General features: G+C 37.1%; 1 protein-coding gene across 8 annotated transcripts in view; it reads left to right on the top strand.

The window, feature by feature from the left end:
* The window catches only part of VPS13B (vacuolar protein sorting 13 homolog B), an 802,268-nt gene that overhangs the window by 490,633 nt on the left and 286,658 nt on the right, over positions 1-24,977 (top strand). For all 8 annotated transcript variants that reach the window (XM_049700204.1, XM_033438214.2, XM_049700207.1 and 5 more), the window contains 2 exons: positions 11,626-11,752; positions 14,715-14,858. In XM_049700204.1, coding sequence (XP_049556161.1) covers positions 11,626-11,752; positions 14,715-14,858 — 271 coding nt within the window. The remainder of the gene's footprint in view (positions 1-11,625; positions 11,753-14,714; positions 14,859-24,977) is intronic.

Consider the following 24,977-nt stretch of genomic DNA (forward strand, 5'->3'; position numbering starts at 1 on the left):
TCTAGTTGTGGCGAGCGGGGGATACTCTTCGTTGTGGTGCGTGGGCTTCTCATTGCAGTGGCTTCTCTTGTTGAGGAGCATGGGCTCTAGGTGTGAGGGCTTCAGTAGTTGTGGCACTCGGGATCAGTAGTTGTGGCTCACAGGCTCTAGAGCTCAGGCTCAGTAGTTGTGGCGCACGGGCTTAGTTGCTCCGCGGCATGTGGGATCTTCCCAGTCCAGGGCTTGAACCCGCATTCCCTACACTGACAGGCAGATTCTCAACAACTGCATCACCAGGGAAGACCCACAGATAGGATTTTTTTAAATTGTTATTACTGTGTTTACTTAGCAGGCTGAATTTGAATTTGACACGATCTTAAAATCTATCCGTTCTATGCTCAACAGGGTAAGTAACATTGACTATGTGGAAGTATGGCATTATGTTGCTATTAAAGTACCTGAAGCATGAATAATGCCTTAATTCTGAGAGATCATGACTATTCATTGTTATCTTACATTTTTACTTTTTTTTTTGTATTTGCTTCTGATGTTTTTTTAACATCTTTATTGGAGCATAATTGTTTTACAATGGTGTTTTAGTTTCTGCTTTATAAAAAGGGAATCAGCTATACTATACATATATCTCCATATATCCTCCCTCTTGCATCTCCCTCCCTCCCACCCTCCCTATCCCACCCGTCTAGGTGGTCACAAAGCACCGAGCTGATCTGCCTGTGCTATGCGACTGCTTCTCACTAGCTATCGATTTTACATTTGGTAGTGTATATATGTACATACCACTCTCTCACTTTGTCTCAGCTTACCGTTCCCCCTCCCCGTGTCCTCAAGTCCGTTCTATAGTAGGTCTGCATCTTTATTCCCATCCTGCCCCAAGGTTCTTCATGACCATTCTTTATTTTTTAGATTCCATATACATGTGTTAGCATACGGTATTTGTTTTTCTCTTTCTGACTTACTTCACTCTGTAGGACAGATTCTAGGTCCATCCACCTCACTACAAATACCTCAATTTCGTTTTCTTTTATGATTGAGTTTTATTCCATTGTATATATGTGCCACATCTTCTTTATCTATTCATCTGTCGATGGACACTTAGGTTGCTTCCATGTCCTGGCTACTGTAAATAGAGCTGCAATGAACATTGTGGTACATGACTCTTTTTGAGTTATGGTTTTCTCAAGGTGTATACCCAGTAGTGGGATTGCTGGGTGATATGATAGTTCTATTTTTAGTATTTTAAGGGACCTCCATACCGTTCTCCATAGTGGCTGTATCAATTTACATTCCCACCAACAGTGCAAGAAGGTTCCCTTTTCTCCACACCCTCTCCAGCATTTGTTTGTAGATTTTTGATGATGGCCATTCTGACTGGTGTGAGGTGATACCTCATTGTAGTTTTGATTTGCATTTCTCTAATGACTAATAATGTTGAGCATTCTTTCTTGTGTTTGTTGGCAATCTGTATATCTTCTTTGGAAAAATGTCTATTTAGGTCTTCTGCCCATTTTTGGACTGGTTGTTTTTTTGATATTGAGCTGCATGAGCTGCTTGTAAATTTTGGAGATTAATCCTTTGTCAGTTGCTTCATTTGCAAATATTTTCTCCTATTCTGAGGGTTGTTGTTTTGTCTTGTTTATGGTTTCCTTTGCTGTGCAAAAGCTTTTCAATTTCATTAGGTCCCATTTGTTTATTTTTGGTTTTATTTCCATTTTTCTAGGAGGTGGGTCAAAAAGGATCTTGCTGTGATTTATGTCATAGAGTGTTCTGCATATGTTTTCCTCTAAGAGTTTTATAGTGGCTGGCCTTACGTTTAGGTCTTTAATCCATTTTCAGTTTATTTTTGTCTGTGGTGTTAGGGAGTGTTCTAATTTCATTGTTTTAGATGTAGCTGTCCACTTTTCTCAGCACCACTTATTGAAGAGGCTGTTTTTTCTCCATTGTATATTCTTGCCTTGTTTATCAAAGACAAGGGGACCATATGTGCGTGGATTTATCTCTGGGCTTTCTATCCTATTCCATCGATCTGTATTTCTCTTTTTGTGCCAGTACCGTACTCTCTTGATGACTGTAGCTTTGTAGTATAGTCTGAAGTCAGGGAGCCTGATTCCTCCAGCTCCGTTTTTCTTTCTCAAAATTGCTTGGCTATTTGGGGTCTTTTGTGTTTCCATACAAATTGTGCAATTTTTTGTTCTAATTCTGTGAAAAATGCCACTGGTAGCTTGATAGGGATTGCATTGAATCTGTAGATTGCTTTGGGTAGTACAGTCATTTTCACAATGTTGATTCTTCCAATCCAAGAACATGGTATATCTCTCCATCTGTTTGTATCATCTTTAATTTCTTTCATCAGTGTCTTACAGTGTTCTGCATACAGTTCTTTGGTCTCCTTAGGTAGGTTTATTCCTAGCTATTTGATTCTTTTTGTTGCAGTGGTAAGTGGGAGTGTTTCCTTAATTACTCTTTCAGATTTTTCATCATTAGTGTATAGGAATACAAGAGATTTCTGTGCATTAATTTTATATCCAGCTTCTTTACAAAATACATTGATTAGCTCTAGTAGTTTTCTGCTAGCATCTTTGGGATTCTCTATATATAGTATCATGTCATCTGCAAACTGTGACATTTTTACTTCTTCTTTTACGATTTGGTTCCTTTTATTTCTTTTTCTTCTTTGATTGCTGTGCCTAAAACTTCCAAAAGTATATTGAATAATAGTAGTGAGAGTGTGCAACCTTGTCTTGTTCCTGATCTTAGTGGAAATGGTTTCAATTTTTCACCGTTCAGAATGATGTTGGCTATGGGTTTATTATATAAGACCTTTATTATGTTGAGGTAAGTTCCACCCATGCCTACTTTTTGAAGAGTTTTTATCATAAATGGGATTTGAATTTTATCGAAAGCTTTTTCTGCATCTATTCAGATAATCATATAGTTTTTCTCCTTCATTGTGTTAATATGGTTTATCACATTGATTGATTTCATATATTGAAGAATCCTTGCATTCCTGGGATAAACCCACTTGATCATGGTGTATGATCCTTTGAATGTGCTGTTGGATTCTCTTTGCTAGTATTTTGTTGAGGATTTTTGCATCTATGTTCATCAGTGATGTTGGTCTGTAGTTTTTTTTGTGTGTGACATCGTTGTCTGGTTTTGGTATCAGGGTGATGGTGGCCTCATAGAATGAGTTTGTGAGTGTTCTTTCCTCTGCTATATTTTGGAAGAGATTGAGAAGGATAGGTGTTAGCTCTCCTCTAAATGTTTGATAGAATTCGCCTGTGAATCCTCCTGGTCCTGGGCTTTTGTTTGCTGGAATATTTTTAATCACAGTCTCAATTGCAGTGCTTGTGATTGGTCTGTTTATATTTTCTGTTTCTTCTTGGTTCAGTCTCGGAAGGTTGTGCTTTTCTAAGAATTTGTCCATTTCTTCCAGGTTGTCCATTTTATTGGCCTAGAACTGCTTGTAGTAATCCCTCATGATCTTTTGTATTTCTGCAGTGTCAATTGTTACTTCTCCTTTTTCATTTCTCATTCTGTTGATTTGAGTCTTCTCCCTTTTTTTCTTGATGAGTCTGGCTAATGGTTTATCAATTTTGTTTATCTTCTCAAAGAATCTACGTTTAGTTTTATTGATGTTAGCTGTTGTTTCCTTCATTTTATTTATTTCTGATCTGATCTTTATGATTTCTTTTCTTCTGCTATATTTGGGGTTTTTTGGTTCTTCTTTCTCTAATTGCTTTAGGTTTAAGGTTAGGTTATTTATGTGAGATATTTCTTGTTTCTTAAGTAGGATTGTATTCCTATAAACTTCCCTCTTAAAACTGCTTTTGCTGCATCTGATAGGTTTTGGGTTGTTCTGTTTTCATTGTCATTTGTTTCTAGGTATTTTTTGATTTCTTCAGTGATCACTTCATTATTAAGTAGTGTATTGTTTAGCCTCCATGTGTTTGTATTTTTTACAGATTTTTTTTCCTGTAATTGGTATCTACTCTCATAGCTTTGTGGTTGGAAAAGATAGTTGATACGATTTCAGTTTTCTTAAACTTACCAAGGCTTGACTTGTGACCCATGATATGATCTATCCTGGAGAATGTCTCATGACACTTGGGAAAAACAGTGTATTCTGTTGTTTTTCGATGGAATGTCTTATAGATATCAATTAAGTCCATTTTGTTTAATGTATCACTTAAAGCTTGTGTTTCCTTATTTATTTTCATTTTGGATGATCTGTCCATTGGTGAAAGTGGGGTGTGAAACTTCGCTACTATGTTTGTGTTACTGTCAATATTCCCTTTTATGGCTGTTAGCGTTTGCCTTATGTATTGAGGTGCTCCTATGTTGGGTACATAAATTTTTTTTTTTTTTTTTTGGTATGTGGGCCTCTCGCCATTGTGGCCTCTCCCGTTGCAGAGCACAGGCTCCGGATGCGCAGGCTCAGCGGCCATGGCTCACGGGCACAGCTGCTCTGCGGCACGTGGGATCTTCCTGGACAGGGGTACAAACCCATGTCCCCTGCATCGGCAGGCGGACTCTCAACCACTGCGCCACCAGGGAAGCCCATAAATATTTACAATTGTTATATTTTCTTCTTGGATTGATCCCTTGATCTTTATGTAGTGTCTGTCTTTTTCTCTTGTACTAGTCTTTCTTTTATAGTCTATTTTGTCTGATATGAGAATTGCTACTCCAGCTTTCTTCTGATTTCCATTTTCATGGAATATCTTTTTCCATCCCTTCTACTTTCAGTCTGTATGTGTCCCTAGGTCTGAAGTAGGTCTCTTGTAGACAGCATATATACGAGTCTTGTTTTGGTATCCATTCAGCCAGTCTACGTCTTTTGGTTGGAGCATTTAATCCATTTACATTTAAGGTAATTATTTACATATATGTTTCTATTACCATTTTCTTAATTGTTTTGGGTTGGTTATCACAGGTCTTTTCCTTCTCTTGTGTTTCCTGCCTAGAGAAGTTCCTTTAGGATTTGTTGTAAAGCTGGTTTCGTGGTGCTGAATTCTCTTAGCTTTTGCTTGTCTGTAAAGGTTTTAATTTCTCCATCAAATCTGAATGAGGTCCTTGCTGGGTAGAATAATCTTGGTTGTAGTTCTTTCCCCTTTCATCACTTTAAATATGTCCTGCCACTCCCTTCTGGCTTGCAGAGTTTCTGCTGAAAGATAAGCTATTACCCAATGGGGAGTCCCATACATGTTATTTGTTGTTTTTCCCTTGCTGCTTTTAATATTTTTTCGTTGTATTTAATTTTTGATAGTTTAATTAATATGTGTCTTGGCGTGTTTCTCCTTGGATTTATCCTGTATTGACTCTCTTTGCTTACTTGATTAACTATTTCTTTTCCCATATTAGGGAAGTTTTCAACTATAATCTCTTCAGATATTTTCTCAGTCCCTTTCTTTTTCTCTTCTTATTCTGAGACCCCTATAATTCGAATGTTGGTGTGTTTAATGTTGTCCCAGAGGTCTCAGACACTGTCCTCAATTCTTTTCGTTCTTTTTCCTTTATTCTGCTCTGCAGTACTTATTTCCACTATTTTATCTTCCAGGTCATTCTCCGTTCTTCTGCCTCAGTTATTCTGCTATTGATTCCTTCTAGAGAATTTTTAATTTCATTTCTTGTGTTGCTCATCATTGTTCATATGCTCTTTTGTTCCTCTAGGTCCTTATTAAACATTTCTTGTATTTTCTCCATTCTATTTCCAAGATTTTGGATCATGTTTACTATCATTACTCTGAATTCTTTTTCAAGTAGACTGCCTATTTCCTTTCATTTGTTTGGTCTGGTGGGTTTTTACCTTGCTCTTTCATCTGCTGTGTATTTCTGTGTGTTGTCATTTTGCTTAACTTACTGTTTGGGGGTCTCCTTTTCGCAGGCTGCAGGTTCCTAATTCCCATTTTTTTTGGTGTCTGTCCCCAGTGGCTAAGGTTGGTTCAGTGGGTTGTATAGGCTTCCTGGTGGAGGGGACTAGTGCCTGTTTTCTGGTGGGTGAGGCTGGGTCTTGTCTTTCTCCTGGGCAGGTCCATGTGTTGTGGTGTGTTTTGGGGTGTCTGTGGCCTTATTATGATTTTAGGCAGCCTCTCTGCTAATGTATGGGGTTGTGTTCCTGTCTTGCAAGTTGATTGACATAGGGTGTCCAGCACTGGAGCTTGTAAGTCATTGAGTGGAGCTGGGTCTTGGCGTTGCAATGGAGATCTCTGGGAGATTTTCACTGTTTGATATTACGTGGTGCTGGGACGTCTTTGGTGGACCAGTGTCCTGAACTCGGCTCTCCCACCTCAGCGGCCCAGGCCTGACACCTGGCCAGAGCACCAAGACCCTGCCATCCACATGGCTCAGAATAAAAGGCTGAAAAAAAGAAAGAGAAAAATAAATAAATAAAATAAAATAAAGTTATTAAAAATAAAAAAGATTAAAAAGTATTAAGAAAAGAAAAGAAAGAAAGAAGAGAGCAACCAAACCAAAAAACAAATCCACCAGTAATAACAACCACTAAAAACTATACTAAAAAAACAAAAACAAAAAACAGAACCTTAGGATAAATGGTAAAATCAAAGCTATACAGACAAAATCACACAGAGACACATACACGTACACACTCACAAAAAAACAAAAAGGGAAAATATATATATATATCATTGCTCCCAAAGTCCACTGCCTCAATTTGGAATGAATCATTGTCTCTTCAGGTATTCCACAGATGCAGGTTACATCAAGTTGATTGTGGAGATTTAATCCGCTGCTCCTGAGGCTACTGGGAGAGATTTTCCTTTCTCTTCTTTGTTTGCACAGCTCCTGGGGCTCACCTTTGCATTTGGCCCCACCTCTGCATGTAGGTCACCTGAGGGCGTCTGTTCTTCGCTCAGACAGGACTGGGTTAAAGGAGCTGCTGATTAGGGGGCTCTGGCTCACTCAGTCTGTGGGGAGGGAGGGGTACGGATGCGGGGTGAGCCTGCGGCGGCAGAGGCCGGTTGCACCAGCCTGAGGCGCACCATGCGTTCTCCCGGGGAAGTTGTCCCTGGATCACGGGATCCTGGCCGTGGCGGGCTGCACAGGCTCCCGGAAGGGGGTTGTGGATAGTGACCTGTGCTCGCACACAGGCTTCTTGGTGGCTGCAGCAGCAGCCTTAGTGTCTCATGCCCATCTCTGGGGTCTGCGCTGATAGCCGCGGCTCGCGAGCGTCTCTGGAGCTTCTTTAAGCTGCGCTCTTAATCCCCTCTCCTCGCACACCAGGAAACAAAGAGGGAAGAAAAAGTCTCTTGCCTCTTCAGCAGTTCTGACCTGTTTCCCAGACTCCCTCCCGGCTAGCTGTGGCACACTGGCCCCCTTCAGACTGTGTTTAGGCAGCCAACCCCAGTCCTCTCCCTGGGATCCGACCTCCGAAGCCCAAGCCTCAGCTTCGAGACCCCGCCCGCCCTGGCAGGTGAGCAGACAAGCCTCTCGGACTGGTGACTGCTGGTCAGCACCGGTTCTGTGTGAGCAAATCTCTCCGCTTTGCCCTCCGCACCCCTGTTGCTACGCTCTCCTCCGTGGCTCCGAAGCTGCTTCCCCCCACTCAACCCCGCGTCTCCGCCAGTGAAGGGGCTTCCTAGTGTGTGGAAACCTTTCCTCTTTCACAGCTCCCTCCCACTGGTGCAGGTCCTGTCCCTATTCTTTTGTCTCTGTTTTTTCTTTTTTCTTTTACCCTTCCCAGATACGTGGGGAGTTTCTTGCCTTTTGGGAGGTCTGAGGTCTTCTGCCAGCATTCAGTAGGTGTTCTGTAGGAGTTGTTCCACATGTAGATGTATTTCTGATGTATTTGTGGGGAGGAAGGTGACATCCACGTCTTACTCCTCCACCATCTTGAAGGTCTCCTCCCATTTTTACTTTTTGAAGTAAAGTATTACCCACATGTTCATAGGAGCCCTTGCATATTTTGATTTGTGATTCATCAAACATGAGATTTTTCCAGAATTGTACCTGAAATCATAAACAAGAATGTGGAAGGAAAGCATTTTCTTTGTTTTTACTCTTCCACCTGAAAACCATCACTTTTGTCTTTATTTGTAAGGATGTCAAGCTAATGCCTAAGCAAAATTATAAAACAGAAGTTAGTCTAATTCCCATAGTTTATCGATTAATGCCTGGGGTGATCTAAACCTTCTTGAATTGTATGATTTTATAATAATCCCCTTAAACTTTTTCATGGGTTTACGTGAGAGAATGTGTTTTCTCCTGCTGCTTAAAGTACCTGGGAACTGAGTATGAAGGGAAAAGGTGACCTGGTACAGCAGGAAGGAGCAGTTAGTTTATACTTCCCAACAGCCAGCAAATATTTTCTACCTTATATATTGGCTGAAGGTATCCTTGGCAACTTGAAAAGGTGACATAGAGGTTAAAGGATAAAGATGTGTCTTGTCCAGCCTTACTCTTCTTTATATCTTAGCATAGTTACTGCAGACAATAGGTACTCAAAATCTCATAAAATATTTAAGTTGAATATAATCATCATAATCATATATCATACGTTTTATTTCAATTGCATTAGAACGTCACCAGATAGTGTTCCTCTTGGAAGGAAAAGAAAAAACCACACACACACACACATACACACACACTAAAATGATCTTCAACTCTTAACTAAATATTTGATTTTTAAAGTTACCTTACAAATCAAATGACTTATCCTTATGACTATCTAAAAATAAGAGAAATCTGTAAAAATAGGTATAGTTAATAAAATTATAACCAATAATTTTCCGAAAAGTATGTTATATATATTTATTGTTTAGAATAAATGTGTTTGAATATTACTGTTTTTTACATTTAGGAATATCCACTCTAAGGGATTATCTCAGTTGATTACCACAAGTCTTAAGTATCTTCTGGTCTATATTTCTCTGTAGTATTTCTAGTTTACTAATTTTTTCTTAAGTTATATCTAAAATTCTGTTTATCCATCTATTATATGTTTAATTTTAATAACTACATTTTTTATTTCTGGATACTCTATTTGGTTGTTTTTCAAATCCGTTTTACCTTTTTTGATAGTACCTTGGTTTTTTCCTCCTGTTTTTCATTCCATCCTATATGTCTTTAATGATTTTAAAGAAATTTATTGTATTTTCCATATGTGGAAATTCCATTATCAGAGGTTCTTGGTAATGAATTTGATAATGGTGTTGAATTCTCCTCTTGCTAAAAAAAAAATTTTTGGAGTGCATATAAAATCTGTGATTGGGAGTTTATCTTTAGTGGTCTTTGTTCCTGGGAATCCTTTCTGTCGGTTTGAAAGCATATTTTTCCAAAGAGGTTTTACATCTATTTCTGACTGATGCCCTGGGGTTATCAAAGGTCTGATGCCACTTTTATATGAATAACTCAATATGGGTATTCCTGGACCAACACAAGTAATATAAGTTACAGCTTCCAAACACACATGGGGTATTCCCATTATTTTTAATTTTCTCATTATTTTTATTTTAATTTTTAAGTTGAAAAAGCAGGGAGATCTCTGTTTTTTCAATAATCTCTCATGCCAAATCAGGCAAACTTCCTTGTTTTTTTCTATTTCTGATTGGAAGTTGTTTTTCTGACCTTTTAATGGCCCCAGATCTAAGTTGGCAGCTCGTTTCAAAATCCTTGCCTGTCAGGGATGTAAGGATTAGCCTGTTGTCTCAATATGGCCATTAAAAATCTATTCCCTTGGTTTACTGAGAGTGGGTAGGACCCTGAAGTCATTAACAATGTCAGTTAATACTTTGAGTTTTACTTCCCTCTTTTGTTAGTTTACTAGATTATTATCTAGTAAAATATTAGCAGAATTTAATTCTTGTTGTAGTTATTTCTTCAGTGTTTATTTTTACTTTCTTTTGAATTCATCCTTGAAAATACTTGAATCTATAAAAAAGTTTTTATGATTTAAAAAATATGTATCCTTAACTCACATACTTACCAGAGATAATACAAAAGAAATTTTAGCGCTCTATACCAGTAAAGTTCTAGTTTTATAAGACTGTTGACTTAAAAAACTTTAAAAAATGTTTTCTAACATCATAGGTCTTCCATATGTTGTTTTACTTACTGATTTAATTCACATAGTGGGAAAAAATTATGATACAAACAAGTACTTTTTTTTCCCCATCAGTGCTTCAGCTAAGGTTTGCTCTTAGTTGGTTCCCTGCCATGTTTTCCATTTTAAGGTATTTTTAATACATCGTATATTTTAGCACTCCCCTATGAGAGCACATCAGATGTTACATGTTTCTCACATTGGTCATTTTATGGAATTTGAGCTATTAGGCTATAATTGTGGTGTCTCTCAGGATCTCAGCCCTTCCTCTGTATTCAGATTTTAATACTTCTTCCTGTTACCCTCTATTCACTAGATCTCTTAATTCTTTAAAATTGACTTTCTTGAAATCCAATACTTATGTGTCACAGAACCAGATGATCCAATTTGCTTTTTTGGCAGACACCATAGAAAGCTCTGCCCATTGCACAGTTTCAACAAAAGATACTAGTACTCTCTAGACTACTCTGGTAGAAAAGGATGTAGACAGACTTGAGTTTTATCTAGGCTTTTTCATGAGATGACTTATGCCAATTCTCTGATCTCAACTTGGTCATTTTATAATGAAAGAGAATAATAGGGACATATTTATAAGGAATATTAAATTAATGGTTCCAAGGAACTTTTGAGGTACGGCTTGCTAATAAAACATAGAACTGTATTATTTCATGAAATGAAAACTAAGAATATGGGTAGTAGACTTGAAGATCTGCACTAGCACAAGCTTTGGGTTCTCAATAATATTTTCCAATTTTATTTTCTACGATGAACGCAATACTTCCTTTGAAATTATTAGCAATTAGCAATTTTGAATGTAGAGTAGGAATAGTGTGCTAAATAACTGATCAAAAGGTGAGAATGTATAAAGAAGAATTAAAATAGAGGTCAAATGCTGCTGTGTTATCAACTTGCCCTGCGGGCCCAGTTGTGGAACTTTTGTTCCAACTGGGTGGCCTTAGCCCAGTCCCTGAACTTCATTTCCTCATAGATAATGTGGGGCCAGAAATGTTCCTTACTTTACATCCAGGGTTGCTGTGAAGAAGAATTCAGTATCAAAGTCACAAAAGCCATTTCACAAACTGTAAAGGCAGTCATAATCTATGAACTCAGATAGTTCTTAGAGTTAAAAAAAAAAGTCAAAGATTAAGAGGATACGCGTGTGAACCTACTGAGATTGGAAAGATGGCAGTTGTGAAGCAGAATGTCAGAAATATTAAAACTAGGAAATTAAAAATGATCACAAAATAGTAAGATTATTTTTGGTAGCAAGAGAGATCCTAAACTGTAAAAACAAAAGGAATTAAAATAGAAAAAGTAATTTATTGAAATGTCCTAGGATGCTACTAATATGAAATTGATTAATTATGTCTGAATTTCTCAGTGATTTTTTATATGAATCTGAAGAATTGAAGTTACAAAATTATGATTATAAAATGTACAGATAGACACACTCAAAATAATAATGTAATTTTGTCATACATGTTTGTAGTACAGAGACTTGTACAAATTTAATGAAAATTATCCTTAAAAATGAAAAAGCTAATAATTTTTACTTTATCTTTTAGCATACGGAGGCATCAAGAAAGAAGAGCAATTTTGACTCCCATTTTAACAGATTTCTCTGTCCGAATAACTGGAGCACCTGCCATCATTTTCACCAAAGTAATTTCTCCAGAAAATGTGCACACTGAGGTTAGAAATTAATTTAGCTTTTATTTTAGTCTAAATGATGGAGCAGCTTTTCTTGTGTGTTAGGAGTTTTCATAGTTTCCGTGCATAGGATATCAAATTAGCTTATTATTAATAAGTTATTATTGTAGCTAATAATTATTAAGCACTTTATAGTACTATTTAGGTATTGCTTTTCATGTAATAACTCATTTAATCCTTATAATAATCCTATTAACTTCTCCTACTGTCCTCGTTTTGTAGATGAGGAAACTGAAGCATAAAGAGTTAACTTGTCTAAATATTCACAAATAGTAAGAAGCAGAACATGGTGTGAAGCTAACTGGTCTGGCTCCTGGCCATACACTCCTGACCTCTACAGCCTCTTTCTTATGAAAGCAACAATAATATTGACAGATCACTTAGGGTTCTCACATGGATTACCTTAGAAAGAGAGTTCTACATGAATTAACTTATTTACTCCTCACAGAATCCATATGAGGTAGATATTATTAGTATACATATTTTATAGATGAGGAAACTGAGATCAAAAGAAATTAAGTAACTTGACCAATCTTACTCGCCAGTTACTAACGGACCCAGGTTTGAAGTCTAATCACTATGGTATACTGCCTCCATGACTAGAATAGAAATGTAATAATAATGTGATCCATCATAACTTTAAAAATATTCTTCATAAAAGTTTGTTATGCTAAAAACTTTATAAACTTTTTGATCATTCACAGAGTTATAGGCAGTTGTTATAAAAAGTTCAGAAAAATTAGGCACAGATTAAATATATTATTAATCTAAGGTGATAAAAGTTTACATCATTCTTTGAGTTTTTAAAAAGCAATATTTTGGGGCTTCCCTGGTGGCGCAGTGGTTAAGGTGTAATCCTGAGAGACTCACATGGTGTTGCACAAGTATGTTTTGTGACAGGCAATAAAATCTTGATAATTCTTAAGTCCAAAGGACTTGCTCCTGATCTTCCTGAGGATCTCTATCATTTAATTAAGAAAGCTGTTGCTGTTCGAAAGCATCTCGAGAGAAACAGAAAGGATAAAGATGCCAAATTCTGTCTGATTCTGATTGAGAGCCGTATTCACCAGTTGGCTCGATATTACAAGACCAAACGAGTCCTCCCCTACAACTGGAAATACGAGTCATCCACAGCCTCTGCCCTGGTTGCATAAATTTGTCTGTTGTACTCAAGCAATAAAATCATTGTTTAACTAGAAAAAAAAAAAATTCAGGGGACACGAGTTGGATCCCTGGTCCGGGAAGATCCCACATGCCGCGGAGCAACTAAGCCTGTGTGCCACATCTACTGAGCCTGCGCGCCACAACTACTGCAGCCCGTGCATCTAGAGCCCGTGCTCCACAACAAGAGAAGCCACCACAATGAAGAGCAGCCCCCGCTTACCGCAACTAGAGAAAGCCCACACGCAGCAACGAAGACCCAATACAGCCAAAAATATAAATAAATAAATAAATTTATATAAAAAACAAAAAAAATATTTTGTATGTGTTATCTTATTTGATGTTTATAATTGCCCTATAGGGAAAGTTAGGTTAGGCAGGATATCTTTATATCCACAAAAGGTGTATAAAAATTAAGTCTACTTATATCTTTCAGTTACTAAGTAACACAATTGGTTGAAAATACACAAATATATTCCCTTCATCATTACTTGAGGAATAAAATAAGAATTCTAACTATAATGAGTAAATTTTGGAAACTTTTTGGGGGGAAAGTTTATTTAACCAGAAAAAGGGGATCATTTCCGACATGCTGTTCTTTATGGCTTTATTAAAAGCTGCTCTAAGCTGTGTAGTTTGTATTTGGACCCATCATAAGTCTCCTTAAATCCATTCTCTTGGATGACACTATTAAGGAGAAGGTTTGTTGGACATTTCCAAGCATTTGAACATTGTCCACATGCACTTCATGACAAGAGGCAGGGCTTCTGCTTATTAAGTGAAACTTCTGGATTGTTTTTCATTTCTGTTTTCCTTCCCTGAATGGTTTTCCAGCAATGAATGTTCAAATGACTCAGTTATGCAGCACAACACCAGTTAAGTAGTGGACAGCTACCTAATGCTGCCAAGATTTTAGCAGTTTAAAGAAGTGAAATTAATTAGTCTAGCTACCTTTGACTTCAGCACTCCATTTTGTTATAAATCATTTGGAGTGTATCCTTTGGAGAATACTCAGACCATACCACTTGTGACTGTAATTGCTGCCTATAGTTGCCTATTTACATCTGTCTGCCCACCTAGATTGTAACCTTCTCAAGAGCAGATTGCCGTTCAAGGCCAGCCTCACTCTCTGTTTTTTTTTTTTTTTTTTTTTTGCGGTACGCGGGCCTCTCACTGTTGTGGCCTCTCCCGTTGCAGAGCACAGGCTGCAGATGCGCAGGCTCAGTGGCCATGGCTCACGGGCCCAGCCGCTGCGGCATGTGGGATCATCCCGGACCGGGGCACGAACCCGTGTCCCCTGCATCGGCAGGCGGACTCTCAACCACTGCGCCACCAGGGAAGCCCTCACTCTCTGTTTTATTCCTAGCACTCTAGTATGCTGCATGCTACTTGGGAGATGCTCACTAAATATTGGTCCGTCTGAGTGGGTGAACAAGATTATGCTAAAGAATTGCATCATTGCCTACATATTGAAACAATGATAGTAGTTTGACGTATGAAAAGCCAAATGTATATGAAATGGTGAAAAATTCTTATTGTTAGTGTGTTTCCCTGTAACTAGCACATGGCCTGGTGCACAGCAGGCCCTCATAAATGTTTATTAAATTAATCCATTAAACTGTTGAGTGACCGTGCTCACCATTTCTGCTATTCTCATTAACATGTGAACTCAAGTCCCAGGAGAATTCACCAACATCGTAAAGGTCTAATAAGTAAGAATGATAAATGATCATCTAATGGCTATCATGTTTCTTTATCTCTATTCAACCTTTTTTTCCTTCAGGAGATTTTAGTGTGTGGCCACTCCTTGGAAGTGAATATAACCACAAACCTGGACTTCTTCCTAAGTGTGGCTCAAGTTCAACTCTTACATCAGTTAATAGTAGCAAATATGACTGGAGTGGAACCATCAAGCAAAGCCACAGAGGTAACTATTACCTGATTTTGATTAGGCTTACTGCATTTGTGCCAACTTTACATTGATAATAGGAAAACAAAAATTAAATGCTTTCTGCTAGTTATTCTATATTTAATTTTATTCATAATATGGGCATAAATCATTTTGGATTGGTGTTCTTTATTTTTGAAATTTGTTTGGTCTCGTTCCCTGTAATTTATCATGCACCTTCACAAAATTGCTGTGGCCCAGCCCCAGAAAAGCCTCTGTTAAAAACATGATTTTATTGCCCTGCTGCAATTTTTAAAGTGCAGTGCACAAAACCTGGTGTAGCTTTCACTTACTCAGATACATTACAGGGACAGGGCCTCTTTTGGAAGTGAACTTTGTGAGAGTACTGTGGGAATATCTTCAATAAATAACTTCTAAAGCATTCGTTTCCCATGCTCAGTGAAGAATGGACACAATCAAAAAACTTGAATGCCTGCCTAGAATTTTAATTTTGATCCAGTGTTCATTGGAAGCCTACATTGTAACCACAAAGCATGTCAGCATGAAACAAAGAAAGCTGCTTGTTAGATGCTTCTCAAAATATTTTTTCTTTGCTTTTTGTTTCCTTACTTCTATAATCATATCTGTACTTAGAATAAATCTTTTATAAAATCTCCAGTGAAGAAACTGTTTATCTTTGAAAAAGGCATTGCTTATATTTTTGTCATGAGTTATGCAGAAGGCTCTACGTGCTATTAAGGAGGAAGGGAAGGAGGAGGTGTTCACTGAGAGCCACTTGATGCTAAGCAAGCGTGCCAGGTACTTTTATGTAAGTTAACTCATATATCTTCAAGCATGTTATTACAACCACACCGTGAGGTACATGTGAACATTATCACCATTTTACAGATTATGATATTGTGACTCAGAGGTAATAAGCGACCTGTCTGAGATCATACACACATAACTAAAAAATGGTGGATCTGAGGTTTTAATTTAAGTCTTTCAAATCAGTGCTTTTTTCATTCTGCCGTGGTTGCTGTACTATAATTGTTACATTAGTCTGAATCACCTTTATTTTTTCAATTATTTAAAAATGATAAAGCTTTTAACTTTCATAAAGAAAAATTCTCTAACTATATCATCTTTTACCACCCATGATTTGTTTGCTCAGTATCTTTTCTAAAAGGACTATAAAGCTGTATACTCTTCAAAATATTGACTTTTTCCCCAATGTATTTTAGACAATCTGTAAGAATATAAATATATGATATGAAAATAAGCAGAGCAAAAATATTTCCCCATGGCATTTTCAATGAAGTCCTTGAAGCAAGTTGGGTTGGAAACAAATTCCTATATTATTTTTGCCAATTTTATGAATCTATCATGTCAGTGAAATCTAACTCACGGATTTCTTTTTTATTTCTTTTTTTTTTTTTACATCTTTATTGGAGTATAATTGCTTTACAATGGTGTGTTAGTTTCTGCTTTATAGCAAAGTGAATCACCTGTACATATACATATATCCCCATATCTCCTCCCTCTCACGTCTCCCTCCCCCGCCCAGGTGGTCACAAAGCACCGAGCTGATCTCCCTGTGCTATGTGGCTGCTTCCCACTGGCTATCTATTTTACGTTTGGTAGTGTACATATGTCCATGCCACTCTCTCTCACTTTGTCCAGCTTACCCTTCCCCCTCCCCATGTCCTCAAGTCCACTTTCTACATCTGCGTCTTTATTCCTGTGCTACCCCTAGGTTCTTCAGAACCTTTTTTTTTCCTTTTTTTTTTAGATTCCATATATATGTGTTAGCATATGGTATTTGTTTTTCTCTTTCTGACTTACTTTACTCTGTGTGACAGACTCTGTGTCCATCCACCTCACTACAAATAACTCAATTTCGTTTCTTTTTATGCCTGAGTAATATTCCATTGTATATATGTGCCACATCTTCTTTATCCATTCATCTGTTGATGGACACTTAGGTTGCTTCCATGTCCTGGCTATTGTAAATAGAGCTGCAGTGAACATTGTGGTACATGACGCTTTTTGAATTATGGTTTTCTCAGGGTGTACGCCCAGTAGTGGGATTGCTGGGTCGTATGGTAGTTCTGTTTTTAGTTTTTTAAGGAACTTCCATACTGTTCTCCATAGTGGCTGTATCATTTACATTCCCATCAACAGTGCAAGAGGGTTCCCTTTTCTCCACACCCTCTCCAGCATTTATTGTTTGTAGATTTTTTGATGATGGCCATTCTAACTGGTATAACTCACAGATTTCTGATGTGTTTTAGGAATTTATAGAACTTAGCAAGTTGATTGCTATTTACCTACCTGCTTCTAATGCCTTTTAGTAGGGTCTGATTTGAGTAAATAAGGCACACTCAGAGTTAGATTTCTAACAACTCTCACCTGAATGTCAAGTCATTCCTCACAGTTCCATAAATGAGCTAGGATTGTTTTTGTTGTTTTAAAAATGTGTCTGTGGTCCTTATTCCTTCTTGGAGATGATACTAAAAGTACAGACAATATACTGAAATACAGTAGAGACAATACACTGAAGAATGATTAAGATGGCAAATTTTATTTTATGTGTCTACCACAACTGAAAAAAAAGTACAGACTCTCTGAAGACAATTTGGTCCTATCCCCAGCCTCAGTGGGGTATGTCTGTGAAATTTCAATATTTAAAAAAAAGACTTTCTGTGAACTAGAAGAATGTTTTTCTATTCATAAATGAGTAGCACAACTCATATCTGATAATCTAAGAACATAAAGATATTGTAAGAATTGGTATAATTTCTTCCTTAAATATTTGATAGAATTCACCAGTGACCCATCTAGGCCTGATGCTTTCTGTTTTGGAAGGTTATTAATTAATGATTCAATTTCTTTAATATATGTAGGCCTATTCAAGTCCTCTTATTTCTTCTTATGTGAGTTTTGTTAGATTCTGTCTTTCAAGGAATTGGTTCATTTTCCTGAAATGGTTATCAAATTTGTGAGCTTGGTCATAGTATTCCTTTATTATTCTTTTAATTTCCATAGAATCTGTAGTTATGTCCCCTCTTTCATTTCTGATGTTAGTAATTTGATTCCTCTCTTTTGGCTTTTTGTTTGTTTGCTTGTTTTTTGGTTTTTTGTTTTTATTTTTTTTGTTAGCCTGGCTAGAGGCTTATTAATATTATTGATCTTTTTAAGGAATCAACTTTCAGTTTTATTTGCTTTATTGGATTTTCTGTTTTCAATTTCATTGATTTCTGCTCTGATTATTTCTTTTTTCCTGCTTACTTTTGATGGTGTTAATATTTTCAAACAGTTTTTCACAAGGTTTCTTTTGAAACATTAATTCTAAAAATTATTCAAGAACATGAAAAGGAGATTTTGTTAGTAGAGGAAGCATATCTACACTGTTAACAAAGGGGAAGAAAGATGGACAGATATTTGGAAATTGAAGTGAAAACAGTGAAACAATCTAAGGATTATTACTGGAACCAATATTTAATATTAATTTTAATTATATAGACAGCTAACACATAATAAAACTTGCAAGTATATAGCTAAAAGAGAAGCACTTCTGGCAATAAAATGACCAGCTGATGGTTTAAGCAAATTGCCTCCCATGTTGATTCAAACTTTTCCAATATTTTTGCTCTAAAAATGTACTCATTGCTTAGTGATCAAGCAGCCTGTATTTGTACACTTTGGTTTTCAGTGTTTCCTTCAAGTGTTAGGACTTCCATGATCGCTGGTTCCCAGAATATTCAATTCTTCATTTTAAATTAACCTTTTTTTTGTCTCTATACATATTACGATAGGCCGAGAAAGTACATGAGAAAAAACATTTAGTATTCAAAAAGCCAAAATTAATTCTGTATTACAAAGTACATGTCCTTCTATATTTTATTCTATAGTTCATGTCTTTATGATAACATCTGTCTCTATAGTACTAGTACAACAGGAATGTTATTTGGGTTTCTTACATTCTAGTTCCCTGCCATTTACATGAGGTGGGAGTTAACCTCCTAGATAACTTCATAGTCAAATCTAAATGTACAATTCTAATTTTTCTCCAAAAATAGAGCTCTACTACTCATCCTTGGTTTCTTTCCCAATGTTTAGCAGGGCAAAATTGGTTTACTCTTTAGAAGATTCTTTACCTTCTTATAAAGTGCTCTAGGTCCCATAAAGGCCCAATTATATAAAAGTGGTTGTTAATAATATAATCATAACATTCATGCAAGAAGAATTAACAAGGGAGATAGTTCAGTTACATGTACCACTAAATGTCAGGAAACTTTTTAAAGAGAATATGACTAAATGAAGAGTTAAAGTATTTTAATTTGTGCAAGTCTGTTTATGGGCTAATAATGCAGACCATTTTTATATGATATCAAAAAGAAACTAAACATCATTTTAAGTATTCCTAAAGCTATTGGCATGCAGGACATTATAAGGAGTTGTTAAAAAATAAAACAAAAATTTCTACTTTTTTAACATTTTATTCCAGTTGCAGTCACCCCCAAAACAAAAATGCACCATAAAAAAAGATAATTTGTATAGAATGATTATAATTTGTATCAGAGTGATTTAAACTGAGATGAAAGCTGAGTAACTTATCTGAACTCTATAAAATTATAAACAGTATAGATAAGATACTAAAACTAGCCTGTTTACTTGAAACGCTTAATTTTTTTAATAATGCAATGTTACTTTTATCGAAGTAGTGCATGAATTTTAACAACCAAATGTTGCTAAACTAAATATATCAGAATAGTGTCAGTACACTGACATCCCCACTTCATCCTGCTTAGCCATTTTTAACTCTGTAAGCCTTGTCTTCTAGTATTTATCCCATCTTTCTGAATAAAATGAATAGACTACCATCTCTTGATTTACTCATTTTAGTATTACCTATTCACTTGCTGTTTACTGTAGGTGAAGATTCTGTCCCTTTTACACTTCTCTTCCACTCTTACATTTTCCCAGTATTCTTATATCATGTTTTTAAAGTCAGTATGAATTGTTTTCATTATAAAGACTATGTAAATATTGTTCATTGCTTAGTGAAGTAATATGATGTGATTATATTTCCTCTCTTTATAGTCTTCTGTTTTTCTTAAAGTTAATCATTGCCACATTCTTTTTATTTGCTCATTTTTTTGTTTTTTTTTTTAAATCTCTACCTCTTCCCTCATTCTCTCCAACCCGCCCCAAACCCTCACCAGTAACTCTACATAATGCCTGGCAATTTAATTTTTCACACTTTGAAACTTATAAAATAATGTCAACTCTGTTTTTACCCTTGGAACCATTTTTCGTGAAGTCTTCATTTTGCCTTTTCCTTTCTGGACCAGTAGTTCTCTAGACCTGCTACACACTTGACACAACTGAGCCAGATGAGAGTAGGTTGTGATTTTTGAGGTTAATGGTAGAGTGTTGGGAAATTATAGGGTATCAAGTAAGTAATGTTTTTCCTATGAATATAAATTAGTAAAACCACCAATATCTTTATCCCACCATTCTAAAATATTAGGTATTTTGAGTTCCTATATAGAAACAGTATAATAGTATAGAAAAATATTGTAATAGAACTTATTATACATGCCTAATATAGTTTACATCGGTGTTTTTACAATTTGCTATAAAATAGGATATAATATATAAGTTGGACTTTTTTGAGCTATGATTAAGTATATGCCCTAGAAGCGGTGGCGAAGGTTGTTTTTGGTAGTATTATTATTTTAGCTTGGAAAGTATCTGCTTTGGAGTTGTGCTTCATTTTAGGAATGGAAATTCTTGGTTTTTTGTCAATGGTGAAAAATTCTTACAAGGCATACTTGACCAACCTAAGGATTGCTAGGAGTCGTTGGAACTAGGAACTTAAGAGTAAAGAAGAGGGGGGACTTCGCTGGTGGTCCAGTGGCTACAACTCCATGCTCCCAATGCAGGGGGCCTGGGTTCAATCCCTGGTCAGGGAACTAGATCCCACATGCATGCCGCAACTAAAGAGGCCACATGCCGCAGAGAAGATCCCGCACGCCACAACTAAGACCTGGTGCAGCCTAACTAACTAAATAAATATTTTTTAAAAAAGAGTAAAGAAGAGGGGAAGGGACTTTGAGTGGTGGTGTAGAAGCAGATGTTTTCTGGAGTAGAACTTTAGGCAAGATGAGCAAAATAGAGGCTAATATACCTTGAGAACACATGTGAGTGGAGGTAGGGTTTGAAAGCAGGAAATGAGACTGGTTCGGGAGAGGATGTTGACGTTCTGGTCTATCTCAGTGCTTTCTATCTTGAGGTGGACATGAGTGGGAGAGGCCATTTCAGAGGTTACCTATTTCTGTAACCTCTGTAACCTTTCTCCTTTAGAAAAGGAGATAGGAATATTGGATAACATGCATGTGGTGACTTGCCATCAGTGTTACTATGCTGAGTATTTGTTTCCCTTCAGAGGCACCTGGATCGACTACTTGTAACCAGGCAATAAACCCAGGCTCCAATAAAATGTGGATTCAAGCAGAGCCTTAAGTGGACAAGAGGGCCTCTGAGGAAATACCTTGAATTTCTTAAAATCTAGACCTGGAAAAGATATTAAGTATTTTACTACCTGTTCTCTCCAAGGGAAGGACTTCTTAGGTACATTGAGCTATCACACCTGTCTCAGTTTTAGTTAGGCCTTGTAAATGTTAAAAATAGTATAATTTTCTCCTGATAAGCTTACACTTAGAGAGAAACATGCCATAGTTACTTCAAGGTAGATGCTAAACATCAAGAAAACAAGACAAATTTTAATTTTCCAGCCATACTAATATTTATCCCATATGTTGGGTTGGCCAAAAAGTTCGTTTGGATTTTTCTGTAACATCTTAGGAGAAAGCCCGAATGAGCTTTTTGGCCAACCCAATAGATTTCTTGACCAGAAATCCAGTGAATACAGTAAGTTTTCCTAAGGCACTATTAAACTGTCTATCCTAGTCTTTTTCAGCAGTATTCATTGAGGGCTTACTCTATACCAGATATACTGGCTACAGACTGATAGAGGTATGAAAAATAAACATATTGTGGTCCCTGCACTCTAGGATTTTATAATATGGTTGAAAAATACAACATAGACAAATGGATTTACAACTAAGAACTCAGAGCAGTAAACAAAAAGTGTCAAATAAGCTCTATGGAAAATTAGTGCTATAACAAGTATTCAGAATAGAAGAGAAGACTTTAGGCTAGGTGGTCAGAGATCTAGCTTCATGGAGAAGTTGGGGTTGAATAGGCAGAGAACAGTGACCTGCTTCTTTACTCAGTAAATATTGAACCCTTTCTATGTGTCAAAAACTACTATGGGGCTTCCCTGGTGGCGCGGTGGTTGAGAGTCCGCCTGCTGATGCAGGGGACGCGTGTTTGTGCTCCGTTCCGGAAGGATCCCACATGCCGCTGAGCGGCTGGGCCCGTGAGCCATGGCTGCTGGGCCTGCGCGTCCGGAGCCTGTGCTCCGCAACGGGAGAGGCCACAACAGTGAGAGGCCCGCGTACCGCAAAAAAAAAAAAAAAAAAAAAAAAACCCTACTATGGATACTAGGGTGACAGCATTAAACAAAGGAGGTGAAGTTTCTGATTTCATATTCTAGTGCTCATATATTCAGTGATATGAAGATTGACACTAATAAACAAATAATTAGATCTAGATCAATGTATATATTGATATCTATATAACTCGTAATACATGACTATATATATGTATATACATACATACATATATACATACATACATACACATATACACACACATCCATGCACATAACTAGTTGCATTCAGCACTTTCTATTTGCCAGAAGTTATTCATGTGGTTACACCTAGCTCTAAGGGAGGCTGGAAATGTAGTCTTTCTAATACAAGGCCATATGCCTTGCTAAAAATTATTTTACCATGAAAAAAGGGGATAATGAATATTGGGGTACAATTGCCAGCCTCAGCAACAGAGGCTTCAAGGTCACCTGGTAGTCAAAGATAGGATATTCCTTAGAAAGCAGCTTTGGCTCTCTTCAATACTTTGAACATATCCTGAAGTTCTATGCCATATAACATGGCAGAAATAATGTTATCTTGCAAATTGTTCAGTGCTGATATAGGGACAAATATTGTCTTTGTCCAGTGTTTCTTACTCTTTTCATCTGCTAATAGGACTCCCCTTCCTTTGGCTAAACAACATGCTCTTATTTTATACAGTTTTGATAAAGAGTCCCATTACAGGGTAGACATAAAACACAGGTCTGACTATTTTTTTAAATTAATTAATTAATTAATTTTTATTTTTGGCTGTGTTGGGTCTTTGCTGTGCGCAGGCTTTCTCTAGTTATGGTGAGCGGGGGCTACTCTCCCTTGCAGTGTGTGGGCTTCTCATTGCAGTGGCTTCTCTTGTTGTGGAGCACGGGTTCTAGGCATGTGGGCTTCAGTAGTTGTGGCACGCAGGCTCAGGAGCTATGGCTTGCAGGCTCTAGAGCACAGGCTCAGTAGTTGTGGTGCACGGCCTTACTTGCTCCGCGGCATGTGGGATGTTCCCGGACAAAGGCTCGAACCCATGTCTCCTGCGTTGGCAGGTGGATTCTAAACCCCTGTGCCACCAGGGAAGTCTCCTGACTAATTATTGTATCAATCCCCTTTGCCCAGTTATTGGTCCAGATATGGGCACACTACTCAGGCAAGTGCAGTGTTTCATATGAAAACATTGGGAAGAATAAGCCCTCTCTGCTAGGAATCATTAAGTTCAGATGTAGTCATATTGGAGCTTTCTTTGACCATTGTCTCACTCTTCTCTTTCACTACTATCTCATGGAGGAAATCTGTGTCAAAAGAGAGGAGTTGAACTCACAGAAATAAGCAAAGCTGAAAGAAAGAGAAAGTCTTTGACATCATCTGACTCCCTTGACACAGTTTTGGTCAATGAGATATAAAGAGAAATGTTCTACAGATTTCTAGGAAAGTCTCTATGTTCTTTTTCCTCCTTCTCGGAATAACAACAGTGGAAGTGACTAGCCACTTGGTACCATGTGATGACAAACATGAGGACAAAAGCCATTCACTAAGAGTAGCAAAGTGGGTAGATAAAGTGATCCTGAGATGTGAGTGATATCATGAAGCCACTGCAACCAGCCCTGGACTTTAGGAAAATAAACGTAAGTTGTTAAGCCACTAATATTTGGCTTTCTGTTACATGAGGTCAAACACAATCCTAACTGATACAGACAGTGTTACAGTATTCTGAGGTGGAGATGATAAAACCCAGGGAAAGTACTGAGCACAGAATAGAATTTGATGCTGAATAAATGCTCACAGTATGAATTAATAAATGAATTCCTTAATTCATAGGAAGTCCTATTTCTGTGCATAGAAATAAAAAAATAAGATGTATGCCACATATATATCAAAAGAACTGGAAGAAATGTTTGATGGAGACAGGTTGGGTACATATTGTGAAAGGCTTTGAATACTAGGCTGAAATGTTTTAAGTAGTAGTAGGCAGTAGAGAGTAGATGAAGTTAGTTGAGCTAGAGAATGACTTCAACAGGTGTGCTTTGAAGCTCAGATCCATTTTAGACTGAACTATTCAACTGTATTAACACACTAATAGTTGATGTGTGATCTTCAGATGTGAATATTATCGTTACCTTTTCTTCTATTCTAACATCATAGAATATGTTATATTCTTTTACAGTATCAGTTTATTTCAGTTAGGATTTGAAATTGCTGTAGCATATAATATCACCTATTGTTTCCAGAAGCTACAATTCTTAAAAAAAAAACCACACTTTTTATTTCTTTATTTTCATTTATTTATTTTTTTCTAACATAACTCCATACTTTATTCAGATTTCCAAGTTTTTACCCTAATGCCGTTTTTTTGTGTTTGTTTTTGGTTTTTTTAAACATCTTTATTGGAGTATAATTGCTTTACAATGGTGGGTTAGTTTCTGCTTTATAACAAAGTGAATCAGCTATACATATACATATATACCCATATCCCCTCCCTCTTGCATCTCCCTCCCACCCTCCCTATCCCACCCCTAGGTGGTCACAAAGCACCGAGCTGATCTCCCTGTGCTATGCGGCTGCTTCCCACCAGGTATGGATTTTACATTTGGTAGTGTATATATGTACATGC

This window comes from Orcinus orca, chromosome 17, assembly GCF_937001465.1.
Source record: "Orcinus orca chromosome 17, mOrcOrc1.1, whole genome shotgun sequence".
Lineage (NCBI taxonomy): Eukaryota > Metazoa > Chordata > Mammalia > Artiodactyla > Delphinidae > Orcinus > Orcinus orca.